Here is a 15,614-nt window from a genome sequence, read left to right as displayed (position 1 = left end):
TGCTTTACTAACGACAGATAAAATATCTAAATGTGGCCATTACCTAATGTTTGCATTTTATAATGGGTCTCTGAGCAGGGTTGTAAATTACTTGAATGAATTTTATTATTACTAGACAAGATCTGAAATAAATCAGCTGTTCCTGTAGGAGCAATATGCCTACTGATATTTGAATTTTTTGGGGGCTTACTTTCTTATGGATATTTTAGAGAAAGATGAGAAAGCACAAACATTGAATTTTACCAGTTTGTGTTCTGCCTGATTTTCTTGAAATCAGCAGCTTAAATATTTTAATACATTTCAGAAACCATTGTTACAGATGGAAATGAATCTGGGAGGCTAACTTGCCAAAGCTTTCACTAAGTAATTTGTTACCTACTGAAAGTTAAAAGGTGTCATTATTAAGGCAGTAGAATGCTTTTCTTATAGGTCATTACCACACTCTGTTAATGATCTCTATAGAAATATTGTAGAGTTGTAGGCAAGATAGGCTCTGGATCCGAGTGACCCTCAAATACAAGGATTTGCAAAGTCAGTTTGAGGTCCCCATAGCTGCAAATTTTTATTCCAACCAATTTTCCAATCACAAGTGAAGTAACACTGAATGTTAAATTGTAGCAGCTACTTCAGTGTTATCCATTTATTAGCAAATAATTACTTAAATAACACTAAACCTTAACAAACAAGAAAATATTAATAAGATGAAGAGAATTAATTCATCTCAACAAAAGCTTTCTTCACACAGTAATGATTTAGTATGACCAGTTTGTATTTTCTGAGATACCACAATACGATACAGAAAATGGGAGTTGATGGCTTGCTTAGAAGTTCACTAAAAAAAGAAAAGTTGTTTAGGACAAAAACACAGGAAGTCCCCAGGAAGAAACCTGAAATCCCCTTCTGTAAAAAATAAGAGGGCTTTAGAAATCTACAGATGGATGGATGCAAATATAAAAACGATCAATTTAGCAAAATCTATTTATCTTAATCCCAAAAAGATGTTCATGCTGTGGCCAACATTATCATTTTATTGTATTTATAAAGCAATGCAAAAATGTCAGCCATTTTCTTATATAATGGCTGTCTGTTTGTCTGTCCAGGATTTTAAATCACCTCATCCTGAGTTTGAATCCCACATTTTTGCATATCCCTGTATGTTTTAGCATACAGGTGATATGCAGACAAAAGAAGAGAAGAAGCAGAGAGCTAGGGTGGAGAAAAGAAGAGCTGCTCAGGAAGTAGCAAGTGCATCAACCTCTGAGCAAACGAATGCTAAACGTACAGAGAAAGAGTAGGAAAACTATGAATGCTCAAGAGCACAATGTAGGAAATAAATGTGGATGGGTTACTAGTTACTCATAGGCCATACTCATGAAGAAATCTGGTCATTTGGATTTGGGAGAAAAGCTAAAGAATCCAGAGAAATACCAATCTACAGAGAAGGCGAACATGCAAATTCCAATAATTTACATTTAAATGTATTTGCATAACAGATGCATTTATCCAAAGCAACTTTCGAACAATCGAGAAAACATCATTCTGTTTTTTTTTGGAGGGGGGGGGGGGCAAATGTTACAGGACAGGTTACAAAATTGATCATCACAAATGAAGAGCTCAGAACAAAATGTAAGCTATTTATAATTCCTACGTTACTAAATTTAATAGCTAATATCAGTTAGACATACATTTATCAAGCAAGAGACTACAAGTGTTTGTCAAGCATTACTACAAATGTTTGTGATGTGCCATCTGTTGGAAAGATAAATGCGATACATATGTTTTAATTATATGCCATTTGGTATGGGTTTTGTAAAAGCAGTATTAATGTTTGTAATGTGCCCTCTGTTGTAGTGTTGCATTACTACAAATGTTTGTGTTTCGCCATCTGCTGGAATGACAGAGGCATAGCAACTAGACGAACAGAACTGTAGACACTCATCCTTTCATTAAAGTGGAAATGTTAGCACTTCATTCAAATCATGAGAAAGTAGAGAAGTCATACCTTAGAATTGAAGTTCAACAATGCAGATCTTATATGATGTTCTATACCTGTTATTTGACTTCTTTTTGTAAATATAGTGTTGTTTTTTGCAAAAAACTAACAGGACACAAGTGAATCAATGTTTACGCATTTTATTAATTTAAAGAAAAGTTTTCATTTTTGAGTAATTCTATATTTTCTAGGTATTAAACAATAAATTAGGTACTAATTTGAAAACAAATAAAATTCTTTGAAGGCGTTATACTTACCTTGAGAAGGCAGCAGAGCATTGAAGATACATTTATCCCACCCAGGTTTAGAAAGGCAAATACTATTAAAGGTACAGGGCCATTAGTTCTTGCACAAGCAGATTCATTAATTAATTGTTTTTATCCACTGATCATAAGGTTACTGAGCAGCAGCTCATGCTGAAAACTGCATGAGTATGCCAGATTTCTGTTTCATATACACGTCATCTGTTGTTACGTTGGACTTATGCTTTTGTATTCATTGTCACTTTTTTGTCTGTTGTTTCTAGCAGTAGTCAATGGGATACATGCACGTCAAAGTCTCATTGTACTGTGTACACATTTGAATAAACAGGAATTCAACTGGATTATGTGAAACAACCCAAAACATCTGAGAATTGGACAGAGGGTACAATTATAAACAGAAATAATCTAAGGTGAAGATGAGTGTGAAGAAGATGATTTTAACACAAAACAGCAGATCATAATGGAGCCTGTAGGAATAGAAAGAGGTCTAACCTCTGGTTAGTTAATTATCAGTGTTGCCTTTGGCAATGTCAGTAATTAATTTAATAATTCCATAAGACTTCTGCTTTATTACCATTCTCTATTGTAGGAGGTGGTCTCCAGCCATTAGATTAACATCAAGGTACCTGAAGCACACTCATTTTAAGAAAGAGAATAATACAAATTATTGATATACACAAGGATTATAGAAATATGAAAACTGCAAAAAATATCTTGACATATAAGACAGGAGACAGTCAGACTTGTAACATTGGAAAGGCTGCCTGTTTACTTGCTATTTAGAGTTCTGATTTATCTTGGCACAGATGAACAGTTTTTTGATACCAGTGGTGTCCGGTGTTGTGTGGAGTTTTTGCTCTTGTTGCTCTGGGTTCAAGTGGAACCCTCTTTCTCTTTTTGACATGGTCATTTGTGGTGTGCTCTTCTCTGTTTTCTTCAGTTAGGCCATTTGCTGTATTATCTGCAACTTCATAGGGAAAAGCATAAAACATTCTGGCACAGGAATTTCGATGATGAAGTTTCCTTCTTGAAGTAATAGCTGCTTCTCAGTCTTCTCTGACTGGGATGAATGTTTGGCTTGGCTGAGTGGGTCTCAGAGAAGATATTGTTAGCTTTAGGCCCCCCAAAGAGAACATGCCCCATCAGCTTCTGGGTTGCAGAGAATGCAAGAGTTATTTTGGAAATTTAGAGCAGAGTTCCCAGAGAGGAGTGCAGCTAGTTTTTGAACAAATGTGTAATCTCTCGTGACTGAATTGAAGTCAATTCCAGATGCAAAATCAGTGCCTTCTCATAGGCACTTTATTTTATCCACCACAGTTGTCATTTGTTGAATTATAAGTCTTTGTTTGAACTCAAGTCCATTTGGTACCTTTAGCCAGAAGGGACCTCTGCAAAGATGTCAGTTCAACTCTAATTTACACCTTTTATTATCAGAAGTAGAACAGGCTGATATTGGTACAAACTGCAGTTCAGCCACTTAGTATGGAATACAAGTGGTGGTTTAGCGCAGATGGATGTTTGTATCACTGCTAAATCTGCTGTCTTAACAGGCCTTATGTGCCACTAAAACCTAGTAGAATGGGCAATGCCCACTTTGTCCTACAAACCTAAAACAACTGGTACTGAACTGACTTATCCATTCTCTGAGCAGCATGCAGTGTCTTTAGATGGAAAACTGTTTTGTACAATAAATAAAACCTATCTTGGTTCACCAAAGCAGATAGTGAACAATGAATTTTCCAGCAGTCATACCATCTTCAAACCTGCTTAATCTAGTTCAGAGTCCAAGGTATCGGAGCTTATTTCACTGGGTGGAAGGCAGAAACTATCTCATGATGGGTTTAGAGAATATTTTGTTTTACCACTTCATACTTCAAAAAGATATTAAAACACTATTTGGTTATGATCTGTTGGCTATGCTTCACACGGTGAACTCTCCATCTTTGTCCAGGCAAAGCTCATTATTTAAAAGCATAGTTTTAGTTTTGTCTGCCAAGTGATTTTTTTTCTTTATTCAATCATTGTGTGGACAAATGATCAAAAATATGCAACACTTCAATATCTATTAATAAATAGAACACTTTACGTAAAATAGTATATAGGTCTTAAAAATGCCTCTGCGTAAGCGTGCACACATGATTGATAAAGCAGTCGCACGCATCAGTGACTTAAATGCAAACAGAGGTTTACCAGGATCCTTCCTGAATACTATTTTCCTACCATGAGCATTACATTTAAACTTGAGTGTATTTACGCATATGATTACCATGATAGAGAACTCATTGAATGAGTTTTGGAAAACAACAGGCGCTTCCCAAAATTACCAAAGTTCAGCAGCTCTAGCATAAAAAATGTGATTCAACAAAAGCCTGATAGCATTGAAATGATTCGACAGACAAAATATCTTTGTTTTTTAAAGTTTTAGTTAAAATTCAAAGTAAAACAGTTCGCACAAAAAAGAAAAAATTAAAATAGCAAAAAATTAGAAAAGTTCTTGTTTAAGAGAAGTTCTTTTCAAAGCTTATAAATCTTGTTACATTTCTAATCATTACAAATCACTTCAAAACATTTCTGAACCATTTCAAAAAGGTCAGGAAACTGTATGCCTATCCTATTTCTATGTTGAAAATGGGTCTTTTAAGTCCCTGAGTACTGGGACCTATTCTAAACAACAACCGACTCAATTAACACACTATCTTAGTTATAGCAATAAAGTTCCATCTCATAATAACTTACAGAGGGAAAAGACTATACCTTTGTCTATGACTACAAAAGAAATTTATATTCTATTGAAACTAAGCAAACATTAATAAGAGTTTAACTCGAAAGTTTACCTTTCTAAGATTGGCTCTTACAACAAGGATGGTGTAAGAGTACTGCTGTCTCACAGTTTAAGGCATCTGCAGTAAACTCAATTTTAAATCCAGTCAGTATATGGGAAACATTTGTACCCACATCCCAAAGATATATATGTGTAACTAATTGATCTTTATCTTATATAGAACAATTCTACAGTGGTCACTACTATGGAATTATGGTACAATAGGATTTATTTATTTATTGCATTTGGAGCACAAACAGTTTAAGTAATTTACTTGAGGTCTCTAAGGAATTAAGGGATTAAACCAGCAATCTTTTGATTTATATTGTAGTTCCTTAACTTGTTAGATGATACTGTTTACCTATAACTGTAAAACAGCCTTTAATAAGTGACTTTTTTGAATGAGTGACCAACAGGTAATCCACATGAAGCTAAGTATGTTTGGTCTTCTCGGTATTTGGATGGGAGACCATCTAGAAAAAGCTTGGGCTGCTTCTGGAAGAGGTATTGATGAATCCATCATGGTCTGTTATCTGTTGTCTGCATGTGGATCTCTATGCTCCAGTGCAGTGATTGGGACACTGCTGTAAAATTTGGCACCATCCTTTGGATGAGATGTAATACTAAGGTTCTGACTCTCTGTGGTTATAAAAGATCCCTATGCATTTAAAAAAAAAAGAGATAATAGAGTGCTTCCCAGTGTGTTACCCACCTCGGCCTGATCGTTCTAGCTCTCAATCATCCCCTGTCCCTTATTGGCTAGTTGTCTCTCTCACCTCATCATCGCTTAATAGCTAATGTGTGGTGATCGTAATGGCTCATAAACTGTTGTTGTGGCATCATTCAGTTTGATGCTACAGTGTTGAAGCAAGTAAGGGGTCAGTGGTGGTTCATATTTGTTGTTTAGAAAATGGTGCAGGTCAGGTTTGGTGGCTGTGGGTGCATGTTGTAAGAAAGCTGATGGACCCCGGGGTGTTTCATGAGGAAACTGACTGATTGCGCTCTCTGTGGATCGTTAATGGAAGCACCTACAACCACAAGTATAAATAGGGCCTGATGAGAGCAATTTGGAAGAATGAAAAAAAAAATCAAGAGCAATGCAAGGTCAGGAAAGAATTGGTGGGAAGCCAGTGCAGTGAGGAGGAGGCAAAGTGCTCAGGGAAGACCAGAGAAAGGAGCAGAGTGAGAGGCGCTCCTGGTGTGGATCAGATCACTCGTACTTCACTCTCGAGGGAAGAAATGATCGAAGGGCACCTAGGGATCCCGCAGACTCCGAGAAGTAGGGAAGATTGGGTCAGGCTCAGTGCGTCCCGGGTGGTGACTTGAACCGGAGTTGAAGAGGAAAGCTTTCACCAGGGTCTCAGGCCCACTGAGCATATTTGAAGACTGATGAGAGGGGCAAGACAAGAGTGAAAGAGAAAGAGCACTTGACAAAGAATGTAAAGGCGATTCTGGTTTGGTTTGATCCTGGATTTTGTCTGATTATTTCTTGAAGACAGTGATGCACTTTCCTTTGGAAATAGTTGTTAAATAATTGGCACAATGCACTTTGCACCATTTCTTGTTGCTTGATTGAGTCCTTGGTGTACTTGTCCATCCTCAATTTATGACCATGGATGTCCCCGGTTCAAGAGGAGTATGCCACCTGCAGGCAACCTGGGCATCACAGCTACACATTGGTAGTGGTGGTTGAATTAGTTCCCAATTGTCTATGTAAAGCACTTTTTGTAGGTTAGAAAAGCACTATATAGATGTAATTAATTATTATATAGATGCAATGTATTATTATTATTATTATTATATTTTTTTTAAAATGTGCACTATGTCCATTACTACCTGGAAAAAAAATAATTATGTGCAACACTAATGGAAAACATAGGTCTATGAGGTAAATGGATATGAAATGTTTTCCAGGTTGGAGCAGAAACATGTGAATTCACTTGCTCATAGTGACACAGTGTCAGTAGCAGGAATCAAACTCAAACCTGAGGGTTTGAAGTCCAAAGCCTTAACCAATGTGCTAAACTGCCTTGTATTGATAATTAAGTAATATATTGAATTACCTGTGCTTCTTTTGCCTTGATTTGTGGACTTTCTTAATCTGTACACCACACTGTGATGGTGTGCTGTTTTAAAATAAAATATAATTGGTTTAATTTGAAATTGTGTATGCCTCTGGTACTCAAAACCTTGAGCCTGAGGGCCACTTTTGGGTGATAAGGGTGGGCTAGGGGCCAGTGGGCTTAGCTTCTATTTGACATTACCTTGTAACATCATATTTTTCTTCTTTATTGTCCATGGAGTTCAAATTTCAAACTTGCATTTTTTTTAACAAAGCAACTATGGTCATAAATATAATAAATGTTACAAATGTACCTTGTTAATCGAACGGGTGATATTGCAGGTCCATGGTCAGTTTGTTAAAGGCAGGCTTGTGGATGGTCAGAGTAATGTGTATGTCCTGGATGAGATGCTCATCTGTTTGTCTGCTCTGTCCAAGGTTCTTAATAAGATTCATAGTTGAAAATCCCAACTCACAGATGTAGGTAGAAACCAAAAATAATAAAAATGCAACCAGCAAGCATTTTGCTATTAGTGTACTGTGGTGAAGACTGCGTTCAAAAAGTGGACGATTCCTCCTCGTTGAACAAGACTTTACTCATGTTGTTGCTCTGTAAGTGAATTATCTCCTGCTGGAACTGGAGCCAGTGGTAGTGACTGCGAAAGAGTACTTCACTCAGGATTATGAAGTTGTCAATCTGTACCTTGATTTTCTCGATGAGAATAATAAGCAGTTCCTTCTTGAAGAATGTGCAGTCTCGTACACAGAATCACCAATATAAAACAAAGTGCAAGAGTGTAACATTCTCCCATTAAGCTCAAACAAAAATTATTCCAAATCTTTGTAAAATGCAGTTATAGTTTGAAGTAATATTTGTGCCACATCCCTACGTTTGCAGATTTAGTTTGTTTGGGTGGTTAGTGATGTCATAACAGAAATGTGATGTTGGCCATGACATATGGAACTCTGTATTTTGGCTTGAGAGCAACTCAGTCACCTCTTTTTGCCACAGAAAGAATCACTCGGGAACCTTGCCCATGTTCAGCCGTCATACATCTTTGTGCTTGAGGAGATCTGAGTTTTCAGCCTCACTGTCTTTCAGTAGCAGTTTAAAAAGTCAGTAGCACAGGTTGGAACAAGCTTGAATGTAGTTAACAATGTTAATCACTGTATTCATCATACTGAAAAATCTTGCACAGAAAACAGTATGACAAATTGTACAGTGCGGTGAATTGATGGTAGGATGCTCTGCTACAAACTGTGATACAAAGACTCTTCCTTTGTCCATCACTGTCTGTCCCCCATCAGTAACAAGAAGGTTTATTTTACATGAGTAAAAATTCTTCTTTCCAGTAAGGAGTGAATTGTCACCTGTCCGCTATCTACCTTTCTGTGCTTGCTGCTCATCGTAGCTGCTAAAGCTGATATGCTAGATTACAGTTGGCTGACACTGACACTCAAAAGTAGGACTGTCAGAATTAATATCTGACTCAGTAGGGGAGATGTTGTGTTAGGAGTGCATTCTATGTTAAAAGTTCAGTAGTTTGATATGTGTCCTAAATGAAGAAATCCTAAATTTTGCTATCTGTAGTTTATGATTTTATTAGATAGCGTTATAAAAATATAGAACATTGATCGGCGAACTGGACATTGAGTAACAATGGGCTACACTTAACTGTTGTTTGATACGTTGCTGAATGTAATGTTTCTCCATATGTAATTCTTGAGATACACTGAATTTGCTGTCTTTATGCTTGAAAGCGTCATGTTCTGTGTATGTGGCGTATATGGTTAGTACACCTACTGTACTACAACAAAACAAATGACAGTGTGTGGTAATCAAGGAGTCATAGGAGTCATGTTAGTGTTGGTTAAACACTAGAATATTACTGAATAATAATAATAATAATAATAACTAAATAATACTACTACTGCATATTACTCTGGTATTATGAAAGACACAATGCCTTAGATACAGAGAATGCGTAGTTGGATATGCACAACTTAAAACGATAAATCTGATAATTCAATCTTTTTTCTTTGTAATCTGCAAACAAAAGCCACACCAGCATCACACTGAAAGACCACTTTGCATGACAAATAGCCTTTTAGACACTGACTGTGCAATGACATAATGTCTATTTCAGCATGTGGATTGAGGTATGCTGTGAGGCACTTTGCTACAGCTGTGTACTGAGACACATTTAGACTAATTTTTGAACTGAAATCAACTGTTTCTATGTTTATGTAAATAATATAACCATAACTCCATCCCATATTGTTCTTTTCATTTTGATTCTATTTTTAAACGTGATTGATTCCCTAAGCTGTTTTCTTCCTGAAGGTCACAGTGGGAACATCTTCCTTAAAAGCCATAAATTCACACAACCTTTGTAGCCCTCACATAACTGACCTGTCATGAAGTGTTTTAAGTCACTCCTGGGTCAAGATTTCTTTGAGTAGCATTTGGCCTTCATGAAATGAATTATGAACTGTTGGATGAAGTTTGGATGGAAGTAGATACGTGCAGGGTAAAAAAAAAAAAAAGATTGGGAAATAAACCAATGTGCAAACCAGTTTGACAGTGTTGATGAAATGTTAACATTTCGTGTTGTCATTGCTGAAAACAAGCATGTTGCAGTTGGAGTTTTTGATTGTCACTTTTCCCCATTTCATTTTCATCTTCTTTTTCAATCCTTATCCCTAGCTGGGTCAGCTTTTCTAAATCCTGACGGGGATTCAGGCACAGAAGCAGACAGCGAACCTCAGTTGACTTTTTACACTGACCCCTCCAGAAGCAGGCGACGCAGCCGAGGTATGAGAAACGGTAATGTCATTTCTCACTGGGCATATTTCTGGAAAAAAAAAATATTTGAAGCGTTGGCCGGGTTATGGATTGTAGGGTTTGGAATACGTTAAAAGTGCACGTAGTACTTTGTTAATTGAATGAGTATACTGTATTTGCAGACATTCCCTTTTATATTATCAAAACTGTTATTTTAATGTTTTATTTGTTCTTGTTAAACTGTCGGAAGTGTGGCGTTTAACCCAGTTGGCTGTCAAGATGAGCTGTAAGACACCCTTGTAAAAATATACATTGAGGGCTAAAAAAGAGTGTTAGGATGTGACACAATTAGCTTATGCAGGCATTTTTAGATAGTGACAGAAACTGATCCTGCTTCCTGCTTGCTTTCAGAGACTTAAGAGATATGACAGTACAAGAAAGTGAGACCTTGAAGACACTCCTGCCACCTGTGAAAGCAGGGAAACAATGTAAAGGTTCTGATGAATTTTACAACGATGGCTTGATCTAATTACCAGGATCTTTTCAGAGCACAGATGTCATGGGAAGCCTTTACCAACAATGCAACTAACACCTTTAATTAAAAAACAAGTTGAAATTAGAAAGTAAAGAATAATCTCTCAAAATACTTAAAACTGTGAATTTGACTAAAAGAAAAAAAAGTGATGAACAAGAATTTTAACAAGTTAATTAGTGTTCATTTAAACTCTGTGTTGTGTCGTATGGATGATATATAAATATATAACAAGCCAAGTACACCTGAGCTATCTTTTTCTCAAGTTTCAGGCTACAATATTTACACCTTAAGGATTTGTCTATTTTGAGAGCTTGCATAATATCAATAAATATCTTAAATTTATCTGAAAGCACACTGCTAATGGAAGCAGCCTCTTGAATCTGTATTTTTAAATATCTGTCCCTGCTTAAGTTTCTGCACATTACACAAGGGTAGCTGACTCATCTCCCTGGCAATCACAGTATCTATTGCTTTTCATTTTAGCTGAGCACTTACTCATTGAAAAGTATACTGGCATAAAAAATAACATGAAATAATGAAACTGGACAGACAGAAATGCATGCCAGTATTTAAAAGAGCAGCAGAGAATGAAGTATAGGCTTGGAACAGACAACTAATGAAAACTCATCATGTGGATGACTTGTAGAAGATGAAACAGCAACTGAAGTGTCCGTATTACATTAATAATTAATTGCATCAATATGTAATCTTCTGGTGCTCACCAGTCCTGTCTGATAACTTTCTGCAAACATTGTATAACTAACTTTTGGAGAACAGAATTGTCACACTCTGTTCTCTTAGCCCTTTGTTTGAGAAGTGATTGAAAAACAGAATTGAAAAACTTCATTCAAGAAAATTGTTTCATAGAAGAGTATTAAGCAGTACTTAAGATCATCACAGCAATTAAATTCTCCAGACAATGAAATCTTCACAATGTAGAAAAGACATTCCCATCCTTTAATTTTTAAATGCCTAAAACCTAGTGTACAGTGATGGCCCGTTGCTTCATGTTACTGTATAATTGTTTCATTCATGCCTTAATTTTCTAATGTAACAGTATTTATTTATGGATCTGAAGGAGCTAGGGCCCATGTAAAGTAAGGCAAGAACCAACTTTGGATGGACTGCTAGTTTTAGGACCCATGCTTCTGTTTTCTTGAATAGACGTGTTATGTTTAACTTAGCAATGCAGTTATATGAAACACTGCCATAACGATAATGATGTGCTATGCATCAAAACAGGGAATGATTTCAGTCTGAATAAGAACAAGACATTTCTATAAAGCAAGGGTTTTCATGTCTGGCCCTCAGGTCAATTTGTTGGTGACATTTTTTCATTCCAAACAACTTCTTTAAATTGGCTATGCTAAACGATTAATGGATGAGGCAAGGATTTATTTGTGTTAGACGGGAATGGATTCGTTCTTTACATCTTGCTGCTTAATAAATTGCTCTTTTTTAACGTTAAGTTTACTTAAACCGCTATTTGCTAATAAGTACACAAACGTAACACTGAAGTAGCTGCCACCCTTTAGCATGCAGTGTCTTGCACATGAGTTCTCTCCACTGATAATTTTTTGTCAGTGTTAGAATTGCAATTAACAGAGAAAACAACAAAAAAAAAGGGAATTAAAAAAAATAGGACAAGCCAGAGACAAACATTTAAAGATACGGAAAAAATCCTAAAGACTTATACAGGTAACTACTCGAAATTCAATATAAGTGGAGGAAAAAATGTCACTTATTTAAACAATGAGATTAGTTAAAGGTAAAAATAACTCCCTCCAATGTATCTGAATATGTTAACTTATTTAAATAGAAAATTAAAATGACATATTGAGAAAAATTAAGATACATTTTGCATAGATTTATTTATATATAGAGAAACAGCAATATTTTTTTCACATATAATTATTTATAAGCATCAACTAGACAAGAATATAGTACAGACGCACTGATAAGCCGTGTTCTGATTATTAGTTTAACATAATTACGCTGCAAAAACCAGAACCGGTGTGGTGTACAAGTGATAGGTGGGGATGAGCAAGAACGCATTCGGATTGTTAACGAAACGTAATTATACAGTACATTGTGAATTAGTTCTTTATCTTCCTTGAAATTATTATCGGTGTAATGTTTCTGTTTATTTTTGTTATGCCTCATAAATTTCAAATGCTGTGTCTGATGCTGTACAGAAGGACCGTCTGAAAATGCTTTTTGAAGCATTTGTGGATGAAAATCAGAGAATTTGACTTTTTTTCATTCATGAGTGATATTTTTCCGAACCCTGCTGCTTATACGTGAAGTGTTCTGAGCCTTTTGGCCAATAATGCCGCCCCCAAAAATGTGCTGCCCGGGGCGGGCCACCCCCTCTGCCCACCCCTAGCTACGTCACTGATTGGTTTACCACCCTGTATTAGCTGGTGTTAGTGAATGTACCTTGCAATAGACTTCCTCCCCCATCTAGGGCTAATTTGTATCCTTCCATAAAGAAATCCACTTATTATTTTAAATTCTTATGTTATTAGCATTTTAATAAAATTAGTATTTAATTTTAAACTGTATTAACTTACAATAATGTAACTAAGAATGCAGCAACATTAGATATACTAAGAAAATAATGTCATTGACAAAAAGATGTAAACTAATGATGTAATTTAAATGTTAATTTTTAATTGTTATAATATTTTACCATTTTATAACAAACACGTATATTTGATACAACAAAAAAGGGGGAAACGTTCCCTAAGGTTTTGGTTTCAGTAATTTCATGAAATTTCAATCCATAACTTTACACTAAGCTTCACTTTAATGATGATATGGACCAGGCTAAGGGTTGACACTTGTAAGTCTTGGTTAACAAGTGTGACATGCCCAAATCCTCTTTGGTGGAACGATACCGTCTCAGGTAAGCCCAGCGTTTCCTTTTAAGCGAGGCTTACACGTTAAGAGCACTGGACATTCTCCCTAGGTCTGCATGGGTTATCGCTTGGTATTTTGGCTTTCAGCCCACAGTAGAAAGTCAGGCAAGTTAAGTTAGTAGGCTCCCTAACATTTGTCTCTGTAGGAGTAAGTGTGAAGTTGTCATGTAAAGGAACCTATTACATTATTATTTTAAAAGTACTGTTTGTTTAAACAAAATAATTTCTTTCTTAGACTTTATGCAACATTATGTAAATACTAAGTTACCTATCTAAGAAAGAGTAAGATTTTATTTTGTATACCAAAAAGCAATTTAAAGATATTATAACACATGCTAATTTTTATCTAATTGTCCAACCACTGTGGCTAAGCTGTCATTAACATATCAATGATAGAATTACATAACAAAGCAAGAAAAGGACATGTCAAAGTACTGGAAATGAGCATACAATGCCACCCACATTTTATGTAGGAAAGTAAGATAATGCACCTAAAATATTTTTCACATAACACTTAATGTGCATGACATCTTTAGAAATAATCATCAAGGCAACCTTTGTTTTCAGCTGAAGTAAAGAACACCTGCTGTCAGAAGCATCAGTCATAGCAGTGATACAGCATTCACAATAAAACGTTTGTTTCAGCTACTTAGATATGATTCCAGAAGGATGCCATTATTGAGGAACTTCAGAAAAGTTACAATGTGATGTGATGTCACTATGTCTAAGTCAAAACTTCTCTGCAGACTTTGTAATATGATAAATATACCATTGAAGAAGTAATTCTTAGTAAAAATGACATTTTTTGAAAAGCAAGTCGCAGCTGTGGGTTCTCAATTAATCGCTATCCTTTTGTGGACATTTTGTTCTGTGATTAGACTGCAGCAATCTTTTAGACACTCTGTGATGAACTGGCACCCTGATCATGGTTGTTTTCTGCCGCCCCACCCCCAGTATCGCTGGAGTAGATTTTTAACCCCTGTGATGCTGGATATGAATTATTAGGTTCGAGATTATGTTATGTGAATTTATGAGAAAAACCTTTACTACATGGGAAAGTTAGATATATGAAGTATATATTATATAATTTATTAATTTTTCTTTGTTAATAATGTAAATACTTGTCTGTATATATATATATATATATATATATATATATATATATATATATATATATATATATATATATATATATATACAGACAATTATTTATATTATTAACAAATATATACAGACAAGTATTTACATTATTAACAAAGAAAAATTAATAAATTATACAATATATATATATATATGTGTGATATATATATATACTAGGGGGCTCCGCCCCCTGCTCGCTTCGCTCGCCAACCCCTGGTGTTGGGAAATTACAAAGAGCGTGATGTATGAATGAGATATAGTATAGTGTGAAGGTGTAGATGACGCATATAGGAAGCAAACAATAAAGTGTTTGGTACAGTGTAAAGGTTTATTGGAAAATTTCTTTGTACACAACATTAGTAGAAAAGATGGTGTCTTGTCCCTGAATGAGTATTCCTTGGCATGGAGCATTTATGACCTTAACTTTAACGTCAGATGAACGTTGAACTCGTGAGAAGGCCACATAAAGTTGCCCATGTCCAAAAACGGGCTCAGAGAGGTAGATGCCAACCTTGTCCATGGTTTGTCCTTGTGATTTGTTGATGGTCATGGCAAAGGCAGGTCTAATGGGGAACTGTCGCCGTTTAAGTGTAAAAGGTAATTCCAGGTTAGAACTTGTAAGGTCAATTGTAGGAATTAGCGTGCCTCTTCAGGAAGTAATGAAATGACCTGGTTATTAATGTGATCAACATTAATATTTTTTGGACAGAATATAGTCCGTTGTGTTAAAAGGGGTATTTGGTCTAATGAGATTCCCGTTCCAAATATCTCTGTAAGTAAGTCGTCGCAGATAAAGGGTTGAGGAATTGTAATAATATCTGGGTGAAGTACATCTGTATTGGTGAGTGTACCATCTCCCAGTTGTAATAAGCAATTGTTATATTCGGGATCTGGACATCGCATGTTTTGTACTAAGTGTATCTTTTGAAAGCAATGCCAATTGTCCGGGTAAAATTTTTTTGAAGCGCATTGTAGGTGCCGACGTGAATTTTTTTTTTTTTGATGCGGGTGCGTGTTTGTGTTCCCGTTACTCGAGCCGTCTAGTTTTGTACCCGTGATCGTGAATTGATGACTTGTTTGATCTTTATCGTTAG

At 35.8% G+C, this 15,614-nt stretch overlaps 1 protein-coding gene across 3 annotated transcripts in view; it reads left to right on the top strand.

Annotated features, from left to right (window-relative positions):
* astn1 (astrotactin 1) overlaps positions 1–15,614 on the top strand; it is a 1,266,263-nt gene that overhangs the window by 330,199 nt on the left and 920,450 nt on the right. Inside the window, exon 5 of one of the 3 annotated variants that reach the window (XM_028811318.2) lies at positions 9,847–9,954. The exons of 1 other annotated variant lie outside the window; for it this stretch is intronic. In XM_028811318.2, coding sequence (XP_028667151.1) covers positions 9,847–9,954 — 108 coding nt within the window. Of the gene's footprint in view, positions 1–9,846; positions 9,967–15,614 lie in introns of all 3 variants that reach the window. One more of the 3 variants, XM_028811317.2, reaches the window with a different exon arrangement.

This window comes from Erpetoichthys calabaricus, chromosome 10 (assembly GCF_900747795.2).
Source record: "Erpetoichthys calabaricus chromosome 10, fErpCal1.3, whole genome shotgun sequence".
Lineage (NCBI taxonomy): Eukaryota > Metazoa > Chordata > Cladistia > Polypteriformes > Polypteridae > Erpetoichthys > Erpetoichthys calabaricus.
The sequence above is the reverse complement of the archived record's forward strand: the minus strand, read 5'-3'. Positions and strand labels throughout refer to the sequence as shown.